Source organism: Crotalus tigris, unplaced genomic scaffold (genome assembly GCF_016545835.1).
Source record: "Crotalus tigris isolate CLP2741 ecotype Arizona unplaced genomic scaffold, ASM1654583v1 scf7180000024397.1630199, whole genome shotgun sequence".
NCBI lineage: Eukaryota > Metazoa > Chordata > Lepidosauria > Squamata > Viperidae > Crotalus > Crotalus tigris.
This window is the reverse complement of record NW_024100565.1, coordinates 1,139,624-1,154,744: the sequence shown is the minus strand read 5'-3', so window position 1 is coordinate 1,154,744 and position 15,121 is coordinate 1,139,624. Positions and strand designations below refer to the sequence as shown.

General features: G+C 38.1%; 1 protein-coding gene across 7 annotated transcripts in view; it reads left to right on the top strand.

Moving 5' to 3' along the window:
• The window catches only part of FBXW11 (F-box and WD repeat domain containing 11), a 105,035-nt gene extending 96,110 nt beyond the window's left edge, over positions 1-8,925 (top strand). For all 7 annotated transcript variants that reach the window (XM_039329452.1, XM_039329451.1, XM_039329456.1 and 4 more), the window contains 7 exons: positions 87-205; positions 672-921; positions 2,926-3,044; positions 4,195-4,305; positions 4,408-4,486; positions 4,946-5,133; positions 6,583-8,925. In XM_039329452.1, the coding sequence (XP_039185386.1) occupies positions 87-205; positions 672-921; positions 2,926-3,044; positions 4,195-4,305; positions 4,408-4,486; positions 4,946-5,107 (840 nt within the window). In that variant the 3' untranslated portion in view covers positions 5,108-5,133; positions 6,583-8,925. The remainder of the gene's footprint in view (positions 1-86; positions 206-671; positions 922-2,925; positions 3,045-4,194; positions 4,306-4,407; positions 4,487-4,945; positions 5,134-6,582) is intronic.
• Positions 8,926-15,121: the final 6,196 nt, after the last annotated feature.

The following is a 15,121-nucleotide window of genomic DNA, read 5'->3' as shown; positions in this document are numbered from 1 at the left end:
CAGAAAAGTCTGTGTCCTGCCCTGCGATCTTCGTCACACCAACTCAGCATTTAAATAATTCTTTTTTTGTTGTTGTTGTATGGTAGATATGGGATAAAACCGGATTGGAATGTTTGAAAGTATTAACAGGACATACTGGCTCCGTTCTTTGTCTACAATATGATGAAAGAGTAATTGTAACTGGATCGTCTGACTCTACTGTCAGGTGAGCATTTTATAGTCATGAATATGGCAGAAAGAGAAATGGAGTAAAGAAAATGCGGGAATGCCTTTTCCTATTTAAGAAACACTTTAGTATTTTATTTCAATTAATTTAACTTCTTTAGTTACTGTTGTAGGCAGAAATCTATTCTGCCCGATACAAAGCTGACTTGTGCCAGAATTAATCCTAAAAATAAAATTATACAAAGAATGGCTTTTCTGTTAAATTTAAATGGTTTCATTCAATGTCTGGGTATGAATGTGGAAGCACTATCGATGTACAAGAAGTTAGTTTCCAATGCCGGTAGCATATGATTTCATAGATACATTTTGTATAACTTGTGTACATCAGTCAGCATTTAATCAGTTGCGTAATCATAGCACTCTGAAAATTGGTATAGCCTAAAAGAGAGAAAAACTCTCCACTAATTGTCAGCTTCATAACACCTGACCAAGTTTTCTTTCCTCAGAGTCTGGGATGTGAATACAGGCGAAGTCTTGAACACTTTAATTCATCATAATGAAGCAGTGCTTCACTTGCGCTTTAGTAATGGTTTAATGGTGACCTGTTCAAAGGACCGGTCTATTGCTGTTTGGGACATGGCTTCAGCAACTGACATCACTTTGCGCCGAGTATTAGTTGGCCATCGGGCTGCTGTTAATGTTGTGGACTTTGATGATAAATATATTGTATCTGCTTCTGGAGATAGGACCATTAAAGTAAGTTGGCAATAAGTTTCTAAAGCAGTGATGAATCTATTTAGCACACATCTAACGTCTGAAATCTCTCTAAATTAATTTCTATAGCTATACGCTCAATTACTTTTGCTTTTAAAACATTATCCAGATTTTTAAATTCATTTTTATGGCTTGTGACTTCTATAATACTATTCTCATAATGTCCTTGGAAGATACTTTGATATTTGCAGCTGATTAAATACAGCACATTTGGATTAGTTAATTTGTTTGAGGATTGTGGTGGCTCACATGTTTAGGATATTGGGCTGACAATTTGTAGGCTCACATTCCAGACCTAGTTGTTTCCACGGGATGGAGTGAGCTCCCACCACACCTCCAGCTCCCGCCAACCCAGCAGTTTGAAAACTGGTGACCACAAATAGATACATGGGTACCACTTTGATGGGCAACTTAACGGGGAAATGAAAGGAGCCCCCAACTGGGCGTCTCCCAGAGAACAGTGATGTCATTATAAAGTTATTGTGATGATGATGGTGATGATGATGTCACTATTCAATCCTTTCAACCCAGAAGTACTTGCATGCTCCTGACACAAATGTAGTAGCAGCAGCAGCAGCAGTTAATCTGTGATTATAATTTTAAACAAACGGTCTGTTTTAGCCACACTTCAGTTGGCTAAAGACCACTGGCAAATGAGTATTTCCAAACTATAGGTAATATAATGTTGTGCAGTCAAGATTCATTGTCTTCTCCAAATGATAATCCCTGAAAAGCTTGAAAATGATGGTGGCAGTGGGATAAACTTCAGAAAGACAGCAAATGTTTCACAATGTTAAGCAAACATATTTCTGCTTGCACAGATTCCCATAGTTACAGTATCTTCACCACCAAATATGCTTTGCAAAGTCTTCCAAACCAGCAAAATATTGGATATGACGGTGGGGAGAATGGTTATTATGGGTTGGTGGTGAAGAACATTAAGGTTCTGTTTCACCAGTAAGACAGCATCTATGGGTGCAATAAAAACCAAGCTGGCAGGAATAGCCAACACTCCAGAAGACAGGCTTAAGATACAGAAGGATCTGGAAAGTCTTGAACACTGAGCGCTATCTAACAAAATGAAATTCAGTGGTGAAAAAAGCAAGGTTCTACATTAGGCAAGAAAAACCAAATGTAAGGTATAGTATAGGGGGGACCTTGCTCAATAGTAGTAACTGAGAGGGATCTCGGAGTCCTAGTGGACAATCACTTAAATATGAGCCAGCAGTGTGCTGCAGCTGCCAAAAAAGCCAACACAGTGCTAGGCTGCATTAACAGAGGGACAGAATCAAGATCACATGAAGTATTAATACCACTCTTCAATGCCTTGGTAAGGCCACACTTGGAATACTGCATCCAGTTTTGGTCACCACGATGTAAAAAAGATGCTGAGACCCTAGAAAGAGTACAGAGAAGAACAACAAAGATGATTAGGGGACTGGAGGCTAAAACATATAAGGAATGGTTGCTGGAATTGGGTATGTCTAGTTTAATGAAGAGAAGGACGAGGGGGGACATGAGACTGGACAGCTATTTGTCTGAAATGGTATAGGGTTTCCTGCCTGAGCAGAGGATTGGACTACATGACCTCCAAGGTGCTTTCCAACTTTTTATTATTATTATTAGTAGTAGTAATGATGATGATGATGATGATGTCCAACCCAGAGTTGTCATACGAATGGACTTTAATGCTGGTTGATACCTGGGAAGGTGTATTTAGCAGATTGGAGGCATATGCTGTGGCGAAGAACAGGAAATACTCTTCCTCATTTAATGCAGGATGTTGTCCAATGCTGTTGTTAATATAAGAAAAAATGCACTTGTGAGTTATATATACTAAGGAAAGTTTTTCAGCATTGAGAATTAGATTCATAGAATGAAAATTTCATCAGGATTCATGTTATGCTCTCCAAAATTTTTGAGCCATGGCCTTTCATCCTTAAATGACAGAATTTCCAAATTCCCTCACTCTTATTTTGTACACAGGTCTGGAGTACAAGCACATGTGAATTTGTTCGCACTCTTAATGGGCACAAAAGGGGTATTGCCTGCCTCCAGTATAGGGATCGACTTGTTGTGAGTGGATCATCAGATAATACCATTAGGTAGGTAGTAAAATTGCTTTTATTTGAACAAGATCAGTGGGACATGTTCTGATGTATGAGAGCAGCCTTAGTTTTGCACATGCTAAATATCTGAGAGCTGGGGGAGGGGGAGGGGGAGCCATGTAGAAAGGAGGAAAAAATAAAAGAGAAAATAGCAATTGCGTGTTTTTAGAGAAGTGTAGATGGTACCCAGTTCATTCTTTGTTGATAGGACTTCTGACAATAGGACTGAGAATTTTCCCCTGTCCCGTGACATTCCAATCTCTCCCTCACAGCTATTTACCTTAGATGTCTGGAGACAAATCAGGATCAGATTTGTGGGTCTGCACAGTGGGAGTGGGAAAATAATTGGAGGAGATTTTAAAGAGCAGATTTATCTTTGTGATAAATCAGACATTTTATAGAGTTATGCCAATACTGAATTCAGATTAATCTATATACTTCATAAGTTACATTTCAGTGCTTCCCAAATTTTCCAGTTCTCCTAGTAGAAAAAAAATGAAGAACAGTCTTGAGAGAAATGGCCATTCTCCAGTGTTTTGGGGAAGGGGCAGAGTTAACCCTCATTCCTTCATATTTCTAAGCCCAATTCCTCCAAATGCTCTTTACTCACTTCCAAGGTAATTCCTACATGCTTCCCTAGATGTCCACCCTTATGCTACCATAAATCCTTGGCCGTCTTAGTGAAAAATCTTAGGTAATCTTATTGGTTTGTCTACAGAGAAGGGAAGCTTGGTGGAAAGGATATGGAAAAACAATGCACTAGAAACAAGTCAAAATGTTGATACCCAAGCAACTTAGCTGATTAAATACTAAAACATAGGAGTAAAAATATAGTGTTTCAAAATAAGTTGATGTCTACCAAATTAATCCATTGATTCAGATATTACGCTGTGTTTGAATGAGTGAAGGGAAAGGCTGGGATTATATTAAACTGAATTGAAATGAATTTGCCTGTTTCTTTTGCAGACTTTTAGTACAGTGGGACTTTATGAATTAACATTTGCTGTTTGCTGGTAGCTTGTTCATCTTGATCAAGTGGCAGTTAGCCTTGTAGCAGTGTGCTAGAGCTGGTAGCAGAGAGAAAAGTAAATACTTAATATATACGTCCACTCTGTTATTTAAACAAACTGTATTGTGTTTTTTCCAGACTTTGGGACATTGAATGTGGAGCATGTTTAAGAGTGCTAGAAGGACATGAAGAGCTGGTTAGATGTATACGATTTGATAACAAAAGGATTGTAAGCGGAGCTTATGATGGGTATGTGTTTCAAAGCTTTTTTCCAAGGCTGTTTTTTGTTTTGTGTTTGCAACTGTATCTACATGTTAGAAAGGCGCCTTATAAATTTTCTTTAATTTGTAGCAAAATCAAAGTTTGGGACCTGCAAGCTGCTCTTGATCCTCGAGCTCCAGCAAGCACACTATGCTTACGTACATTGGTGGTACGTAGATTTTGATAAATCCTTAATTTACGGTTCTATAACAATAGTATTTATGTACAGGATATTTTTTGTTATAAAAGTACCCGATATAAATGGAAATTGTGAGCCTTTTCTTTTGAAACTGCTGTGGTAAAGAGCCTGAGAATTGTGCGTGTGTGTGTGTGTGTTAAGGAGGTAGGATACCCCAATATCCCTGTGCCTATGAACTTTTAATGTTCTAAAGTGTTATTGTTATGGAACATTACTCCAGGCATTCTGTCTTCCAAATAGTTTCGTTTGCTTAAGGAAATGTACTTTATGTCATCTGCACTTTATATATACTTTTTCTGTGAAGTAAACTATTATATTACAGCAAATATGGTTTCTCCCCCCCCCCCAAAATAAACTTTGAGCTACTCCTAAAAGTAATGTTTAACTTGAGTATCTGCCCTATTAACTATAAACCTCTGCATGTTTCAGGAACACTCTGGACGCGTGTTTAGACTCCAATTTGATGAATTTCAAATTATTAGTAGTTCCCACGATGACACCATTTTGATTTGGGATTTTTTAAATGTGCCTCCCAATGCACAAAATGAAACCCGCTCTCCATCCAGAACGTACACCTACATCTCCAGATAACACTCTGTAATTTACGGTTCTCCAAGGTAAGCATTTATCTTTGCACTTTTGTGGGCTGCTATTTCCATTTTTGACCATGGCCCTTGCACTCCCAAAGAATTGTCATTGATACTTGTGAATTCACTTCTCAAAGAAAAGAAAAGAAAAAATAGATGTGAACTTTTCTATTATTGTAAAACCAATAATTGGCAAATTTTAATATATATGCATATATTTTGAAACAGGATGTTCCAGGTTTGTAACCATGGTGTCGATCTCAATTTAGCAGCATCAAAATATTTCTGAAGGAAGGCCTTAAAGGGATGCTGTTTTACGTGCACAAAATGAAGCAAATTGATACTCCTCAGATATTTTAGGAATACCATTCCTAGCAGTTCGATCAATGTAAACAACAATCAAGCATTATAGAAGTGGCGATCCAGTACATCTTATTACCTACATAGACCCTAAGTAATTTTGAAGGATTATATTGGGTTTTATTTTAGGTCTAAAAATATCTGGAGTGCAGACATCCAGATGACTACTAGATGGCAGCAAAGAGTTGATGTTTTCCACCATCTGGTGATTTTTGCAGCCCAGATAGATCAGACCTAAGACAGTCTAATGCTTGACTTCTTTAATCACAATTAAATTGTTCATAAAATCTTTACTGTTATTATTATAAAAATGGCAAGAGTATTGGCTAAATGTAAAAAAATTCAAATTCTTTTCATTGAAGGAATGTTCAGAAGTGTTGTCAGAAGGATGCACTGATATCATACCGTTATTCTTATAGCCAGGCATTATAAACTTGTAAAATAACACATCATATGAAATAGCAATAAATAAGACTAATGATAGAGGGACAATTTTATACACTGCTAGTTCCTTGTGTTTCTACATGGGTGAGGAAAATATTTAGGTGAAAATAGGCTAATAAAGAAACTAATTGCTTTCCGATCCAAATGCTCTGGCATGATATGGGCAGGGCTGACTTTCCTACTCCATGGTCAGAGTAGAAACTGAGCATCTTGGTAGAGAAAATATTTATTTATTTGTATGGAACTTTGTGTCTCCAATTACATATTAGGTGTAACGCAACCCTGGTATGGTCAAACATTCATCAGTACTGATCTTATTGTAACATTTTTGCTAGGCACTTTATTTTGTTTGATCCAAGTCTTTTTGTGTTGGACCTGGCATCCTACAGCAGTTAACAATTTCAATCAAGATTTAAGGGAACCAAACAGTCTTATTTGTTATAAGTGGTCAGAATAGCAGAGTAAGCCAAATTGAATTTAAAATCATTGCTTATAAACAATGATTGCGTCAAAGAAATCTCTAGTGCAGGTGATCCTGCTGACTCAACTTAATTACAAAAACTAATAAACTCTGTCCTCCATTGTTAATAGATCTGTAGATCATAGCCTTCTATCTCCCAATAAGACATAATTGTTTTGACTTAATTTTAAACCCGTGATTTTCATTTTTTGTAGGATTCTACAGTCTTTGAACTACGGGACATTTGGCTATCACACATCTGAAGACAATAGCCGCAGCTAAAGTTGGAAGTGGTTTTAGGTGCTGTGTAGATGTAAAGCAGCACAAGTCTTTCTCTCAATGTAACTTTTTCCAGTCCTCCTCCACTCAGTGGTCTCTTAAGGAATTGACTAGGAATTCACTGAGTTCAGCCCCTCCCTCACCTCAGTGCAAGATCCAAAGCTTCATGAGTAAATTGCCCATATACACTGAACCCATGGCTTGTTTTTCCAGGAGTAAATCAGATGTCAAGGATGGACTTGACCTAATTTATATTTGCTTTGCACTTTTGTCTGACTCTGAAGAAGAAAAACATTCTCAGTGAAATGTGGGTGCCAAACGCATAACCCAGAATGTACAGAGCTTTGTTTTCAAAAATCACCTCATCCCGCAGCTTTTACATTTCACGATTAATGCGGATCCTGCTGTGTTTGCTCAGAGTCTCAGTTGGACTGGTAGAAATACTTCGGAATGGTTCAGTAACCTTTTGGACAATAATTTACTTATTTCTGCACCTGTAATTTGCTTTAATTTAAAGATTGTAAATTGGGCTAGATTATCAAAACTAGATGTACAGCATTGTCTTTTCTTTAACTTGTACTCTGTACTACAACTGTCTTTCTCTTCCTCTAATGTTTGGTATAGTCAGATCTTTCCTGTGCGCTTGCCTCATTCTTACCAATACTGTACCTGTATAAGCATGTAGATATAATGTACATAAAACATTGTAACCTCCAAGGGCTGGGAGTTGGGGCCTTCTGATGCTGTATACAGATGCCAAGGGAGATGCTTTTAAGTACCCAGGCATTCTTACTACTGGCGCCATATGGAGTTGGGATGTATTAGAAACATTCTTCTGTGAAAGGGAGAGCGTTGGCATTCATTAGGATTTTCTTTTTTTAATTGGGAGGACATATCTTAATATTAACTTCTAAACATAAGACCTTTTTATTTTTTAAAAAAAGCTAAAATTTCTTTCACTATTCCACAATACAATATTTGCAAATCATCTTGAAACCACTGTCTAAAGTTGAAGAGACATCAACCCTATAAATATCTGTTTGAATTGTCCGTGATTTCCATGCCAGTATGCTGAATTGGAAGATGAATTGTTATTCAATTGAGACCTTAGAGGAGATGATTGGTGTACCTTACCATTTATTTGGAGTGACCTAGCAGGAAATGGCACAGTGGGTTTTTTTCTAAGTATGACTGGCCATGACTATTAATTCAGTATCTCCCTATACAAAAAACATACTCCTTTGAAATTATTGTCTCCATGTTTTTAAATTATTGCTCTGCAAGATTGTTCAATAGCTTCTCTTAATGTTCTTTAGAAGTTATTAATAAATAAAAATACTGGTTGGTCCAGGAGCAATTGTTGGCATGGATGTGGGTGATATCATATGGTAGTCTATCTGCTTTCCTTTTACTGCCACTGCTGATCCCCCCCTCTCTTATCCCTGCCCCCTTTTTTGGTTGAGGGGTCAAGGAATATTGATACCAATATAAATGACCAATGAATGAATTTTGCTTATTTAGTGGAACAGCTTACGGTTGGCTATTTCACTTGCACACCACCTAGTTTGTCTGTCAAATAAAAAATGAAAGCACATGCCGGATGTGAGAAGGTACAACTTGAGCTGCTTCTGGTTTCCACTCTTCACCTCTGTTGAGCTCCTAACTTCTTCTGAACACGGAAAAAAAGATACTACATGGATCTGATCCAATCTACAAAACCCTTAAGAGGACACTTTCCCATATCAGATGTTGAGATGGGCCACAGTTACAGAAATGGTTTTGCCTCTTCCCCCCATCCCCATGTCACCTAACAGCTGCAACACGAAAGACTTGATATTGCAGCCCTGAAAATAAAAGGTATTTACGGACAACCATCCATTTTTAATGCATGTGTAAGATGAAATTCATGTTTTCCCATGGGAAATGATGGTATTTGAAGATGCAGCCTAAACTACTTTTGATTGTGCTTGGTGTAACGTAGCCGTGGAATTCGTAACTGACACCCGAGGAGCTTGACTCCTGGGATGAATGATAGTACCGGCTGTACTCTGGACTTTGTTTTGCTAATCATTGCTGAACAGCTGTATGTTACTGCTAGATTAATGTTTCAAAGCACTGGGATAGTCTTATTCTAACTTGTAATTATGTTTGCCAGTTACCTGTTTGGAAAGTTTGTGTATGAACAGCTTATCGGACAACTGTTAAAATGTACAGATATTGTTGATGATATAAGGCTTTGTACTGTGGAATGTGCTTAATAAAAAAACCCTCTAAATTTACATCTTTCTATACATGTAACCAATGCTATTGAACATATTTGTAAAGGACTTAGATAAGAGGTTTCCAAACACAGTTGTCAAATTTACAAATGACATATAGCTTAGAGAACAGCAAAAACTCATACAAAAGGAAACGACGTCTTGGTGATCCCCAAACTGAACACAAGCCAACAGTGTAATGAAGCAAAAAAAAAAAAAAAAACCAAACCCTAAGCCAGGGGTAGGCAACCTTGGCTCTTTTATGACTTGTGGACTTCAACTCCCAGAATTCCTGAGCCAGCCATGCTGAGGGGAAAGGGAGAGGTTTCCAAGCTGAGCCATGCTGGCTCAGGAATTCTGGGAGTTGAAGTCCACGAGTCATAAAAGAGCCAAGGTTGCCTATCCTAGGCTGCATCAAGAAAAGTTTTTTTCTGCATTAGTTAGATCATAATCTAGAATATTGGGTTTTAGTTCTGGGCACAGATTTAGGAAGGAGATTGACAAACAAGCATGTCCAGGGAAAAACAAGACAATGAGCTTACAAGGAAAAACCTGTGAGAAGTGATTGCATACATTAAAGATGTTTAGCCTGGAGAAGACTGTACGGAGGCATGACAGCTATCTTCAAGCACAGTGGCACCTTGGTGCTCAACTGCTTTGAAACACATTTTGACATGAGATCTTTGTCCCGGTTCTCACATTTGCTTGGAACTCATCGCACACATACACCCAGAACCAATTAACGAGTACCAAGGTATCATTGTATTTGAAGAGCTGCTATCGTATGTAGAATTTTGGGCAGAATTATTCCAGAATCAATTGAAAATTGTTTTAAATTAGCTTTGGTTTCAGCAAAAGTTTCTAACAATAAGAGCTGTTCAGCACAGGCTGGATAGCTATTTGTCAGGGATGCTGTAGTGGTAGATAGCAGCACTGGAGAGTGGGATGTCTGGTCCCTTCTGACCTTTACATTCTATAGTTAATATTATTTTGCTACATTTGCTCATTATCATAATTTTGATAACGAAATTGATGGGCAGTGGGACTTGTAAGGCAGAATTGGTTTGTGGATGGATGCAATAAGAAACGGGAATTGAAGAAAACCAAGCAGTAGCAGCAGCTCTGTTGACATTGGTGAACAAGAAATCAAGAACTTTCTTAACCAGGCTTCACTGAAACTAAAATAAAAACTGAATTCAGATCAGCATCATATGGCAACCAGCTATTAGGTGAAAGGTAAATAAATGTATTACATTCAGAGAACGTACATTTCCAGCTAGACCAGTGGTTCTCAACCTGTGGGTCGCGACCCCATTTGGGGTCGAACGATCATTTCACGGGGGTCGCCAAACCATGCAGTCTGCCATTTTTTCCCCCTTTTCCTTAGCTGTGCCCTTTTATTCTATTGGCTTTTGAAAGCCAGTAGAATAGACTCTCTTGAATAGAGTCTAATTCTATTGGCTTTCAAAAGCCAATAGGAATTGTCCAGGCTGTCTCTGCCCTGCTAAGCCCGCCAAAAGTCCCATTCTGCAAACGGTGCTGCACCAGTTGAGTAGTCCTTGACTTACGACCGGTTGAGTAGTCCTCGACTTACGACCGGTTGGGGGTTGCGGCATTAAAAAGGTTGAGAACCACTGAGCTAGACCATGGTGAAGAGCTAATGGCCTCTGCATATTGCAGAATATGTTTGGTCATACTGAATGCAAACTACATATGAGTTGATGGGGGGGGGGGAATCCCAGAATCCATATCCCTCCAACATCTGGGAGTACTTTTACTAAGCAACTGAAGGATTGTAGAATTGGATTGAAATCACTCATTCTATCGTTTCACCTAATGGATGATCATGGATTTTAGTATTTGGGGATGAAGGAAAACAATCAATTTTCTCTATAGCATACATTACTCTATAACATCTCTCAACCCTTGAACACCACTTTTCACAATGACTCCTGGTCATTTTAAAATCCCTTCTCTGCATTTCCTCCCATGCTCCCCAAATTCTTAAATGATGCCATGAGTGGAATTGTACATAGCATGCCAACTCCATCACCCCGTACTCTTGTGCAAGATGATTACAGTATTGACAATTTTATTTTTGAAATAATGGCAAATAAGGACAGTGCCATTTTCACAGCAATTATATGACACTTCAAGTACCCTTACATAATTATTGGGGGGTGGAGATGGGGCAAAATAAAAAGTAAATACAACAAATAGTTTGTGTGGATAACTATCCAGTTTATTTTATTATTATTTTTTAAAAAAACAGCTTTCTTTTAGTTGTCATTACTCCCAATGCCCCCATCCTCTTTCTCCTTCGATCAGCAGCCCTGAAAATAACTTTCCATTTCAATTTGCTTATGCCAGGACTCCTACTGCTTGGCTGTTTCTTGGGGTGTTTCCCCTCCATCTGCATAAACAGAAAAGGGTTAGCTTTGCACCTCAGGAATGAGAAGATTTAAAAAAAGAGAGATTATTTATTTTTCCACCAAAGTTAGAAATATGTTAGAGAGGTTGCAAAAGTGTTTTGTTTCAGGAAATTTCATCATGTCTCCAGGAAAAAAAAAAGCCATAATTGGCCTCAGATTTACTAATAACCTTTTTTTCATTCTTGTAATTTGAGGAGTTGTAGGTCATCTCGGGGTGACTGTAGTTAAGGATAGTTTAGTTCCTCTGTGAATACCTAGTTTCTGCAGCAGTTGCCCCCTCCTCAGATCTTTAAAAAAAAAAAAGCCATTGGCCTGGGGCTCTAATAGCCAGTATTTTTGGCATAAGCTTGCATACTTTTAGCATATGGAAATATTTTTAAGAACACATACCAGGCTTTCACTCTTAAAAGTGAAATGTTCCAACAAATTAACCAATGTGTATATAGCATTCTTTTTTTAAAATGTTCAGACTCCCCCTCCCCCAAACAGCATAAAATAATTAAATAAAATATTGCCGATGTGAAACCATATTGCAAAAATGAATGAATGCAGGAAGGTTGAGTTCAAAGCTAAATTCAGGTTCTGTTGGATCACAATTGAGGGTCCATTCAGTCTAACCTTCTGTTTCTATTTGTAGTCAAAGAAGCTGGATATGAAGATGTTAAGTTTTCTTCTGCAATTTCTTTCTAAGCTAGCAGAAATATACAAGAACCATCCAAAGAGTAAATTTCCCATGACTGCTATACGAGCACAGTGGCTATAACCTCTGGTGAAACCCAGCAAAAGGGCTTTTGTTTAAAGTGCTGTTTGCCTCCAAGCTTCTTTCTTTCTCTGTGCATAAAATAAACAAATAAATAAATCTCCAGTACTATACTGTTTTACCATCTTTCTATCCACCTGCAGTAGAAAGGCTTCACCCTCATCTTCCAAATAATACACAGGTAATATGGACCTAAAAGTCTTCAAATAGTTGCACTGAAACAACACACACACACACACACACACACACACACACACACAACCATTTATCCTTAAGTGGAGAATTAAAAACGGCTGAAAAAAAGTGCAGTTTAAAAGTTAAGGGATATAATTCCATAATCTTTTTGAAATTTTAGTGTATCTATTGTTCAGTTGTAACTGTTAAAGATACCATCTTGGCCATTTGTCATTGGTCAACTAATTTTTCCTAGCCTTAATGATTAACCAACTAGCTATTCAATCCAGTTAAGCAGGACAAAATACTTTCTGTGTGTAACGTTAGATAACTCACCCAATGATAATCACGTTTGCTTGTTTAGAACCATTGCGTTACTCTGCATCGGGCACGTCAATCACAAACACATTCATTTCAGGTTGTCCACATAGTCCTGTCTACAGAATGAAGGAGATACCAGCAGGCTCAAGGAAACTCTTAACATTTGCAGATACAATATATCTTGGCTAAAACTCATACAGTAGAAATGGAAAACATGGCCAGAAACCTGTAGTAAATGCTAAGGCCTGGATGTCCTGAAACACCTCTCTCAAAAGCCTTCCAGCATTTCATTTTCTGGTTTTAACTCCTATGTTGGAATATCAACTTAGTCATTTCTGCTTTCACCACCTATTTTTTTCCAGGAATTGCCTCTTCTGGTGTGTCCACCCCTTAGCCTTGGAGAGTGATATGGAACACATTCACGCACACCCTGTGCTGCCTTTGTGTCGATTAAAAGATCAAAATGCAGAATAAGAAATGATATCTTGGCCATCTAACATAAAAAGGCGTCACCTAGAAGATTCCATTCTTTCTTCTCTCTTTGAGAGACTCTCAAACTGGTTTTGTATTGCTTTTATATTTTGCTCTAAAAGTGGTTCACGTTTATAGCTTAAATTGTTTCAGATAATTCAATATGTCTCTCTGCTTTTGCCCAGTTTTTGTTCTGTTTGTTGCTAAAGAGATAAAGAAATCTCTCATAACTTGTTTTACTAGCCTCCCATACGCTAGCGAAGAAGTTTCAGAAGTAAAATTAGTCCAAAAGAAACACTTTGATTCCTGAAGATACTTTAGTTTAATATCCTCTTGTAGTATTAGCTGTTCATTAAGTCTCCACTTACTTGATCTAGGAATTCATTTTTAGTCTGACAAATATTGGGTTATGATCTGCATATGTAAAAACTCCATCTATGAATAAGATACATGTATTTTTCAAGTATGACCTGTGGCTGACTTCTTTGTGTTGCAGAATTTACCCTATAACTTTCCTGAATTTCCAAAGTTTTGTCTTGTTTATCAAGTACATAAATCTTAAGTAAATTTACTGTATTTCTTTCTAGATCTTTTTAACTGATATCTTCAGATATATCTTTGGGCTTCACTTTTTTGGCACACTTGAGCTTAAGACTGAACTTAAACGTTGGAATAAACATTCTTAATGGCGCTTACTAGGAAAGTCAGCAAAGTGGATACTTTCTTGTATACAAAATAATGGGAGAATGGATTTGTATACAGGGCAGGAATACATTTTTATCCTTGGGCACTGATGGCTCTGTAGTGAGATCCTAAATGCTCATAAAGTAGGAGGGGTTAAGGTATATGTTGATCCAGTTTATGGAAGATGATGCCATTACATTGTGCTCTCTGGGTAAGAGGACATAATTCAGTCATATGTCATGTACATAAATATATTTGGGTCAGTGGCTCCTGGTGGCTGCCTGGAAAAGTCCTTGCAGTTTTCTTGGTAACATTTTCCAAAGTAGTTGGCCATTGCCTGTTTTCTGGACTGAGAGACTAGGTCAAATCCATCTAGTTGGCTTCATACCTATGGCAGGACTAGAACTCACGGTCTTCTGTTTTCTACTCTGACGCCTTTTACAATTTGGTTCTATATTTGCAGATAAATCTGGATGCAACTCCCTGGCAAGAGGAGAAGAAAAGCTAAATGCGAATGTTTGCCTTTCATTGTGGAAGAAAGTTAAAAAGCCAGTCCGATGAAAAGATTCCAGTGCCCACAATACTCATATTAAGTCGAAGGAAGGAAGCTGAGCAAAGTGATAAATGACCCCTGCTTAGTTACCAGCTATGGCTTTGTAGTTGTAAATTCTATACGTAGGTGAGATTCCAGCTGATGTGAGCACCAAATGAGCAAGAAGCAGCCGGCAAAAATAACCCAGTTCCTTAGTTCAGGTTACAGACAAAAGCATGAAAGCCTTGCCCTACAATACATCAATTATGGTCTATCAAGGAGACGAAAGCAATCATGACAAGGGAGGGGTCAAATGAGTAAGGCAGCAAAGGAGGAAAAGCAAACATTGTAAGTAATTGCCCAGACAGAAGGCCATGTCTGACCACATAAGATGATAGCACTGCTCACTGCCTTAGTCTGGGCTCCGTCTACATGATAAATCAAATGGATTTTTTCCCTTGTTGATTAAACAGTTTCTCCTCAGTAGCTGGATTTAATATTTCCTGGATCTCTAATGACCTCTCAGCTTCAGATTCCTTTCCAGAACTATGCTAATGGTGGATAAACTATCACAAGATAAACTTGGAAAGACACATACAAGAAACTAGTCTTGGAGGCACTTCTTGGCTTTCTCCCATGTCTCCATCCCCCCCCCCCGAAAATCATTCACCTTCCTCTTCTTGATAATTCACCTGCACAACCACTTTTCTGCCCTCTTTCATGTTTTTATGCTTGTTCCTCTCTATTTTAGCAGAGTTTTCATTTCAAGGGAGGAGCTGTAATATCCGCCAGCTGAAAATGACAATCTGAGATTTTAGATCTAACCCTGCCCATGCTAGGAAA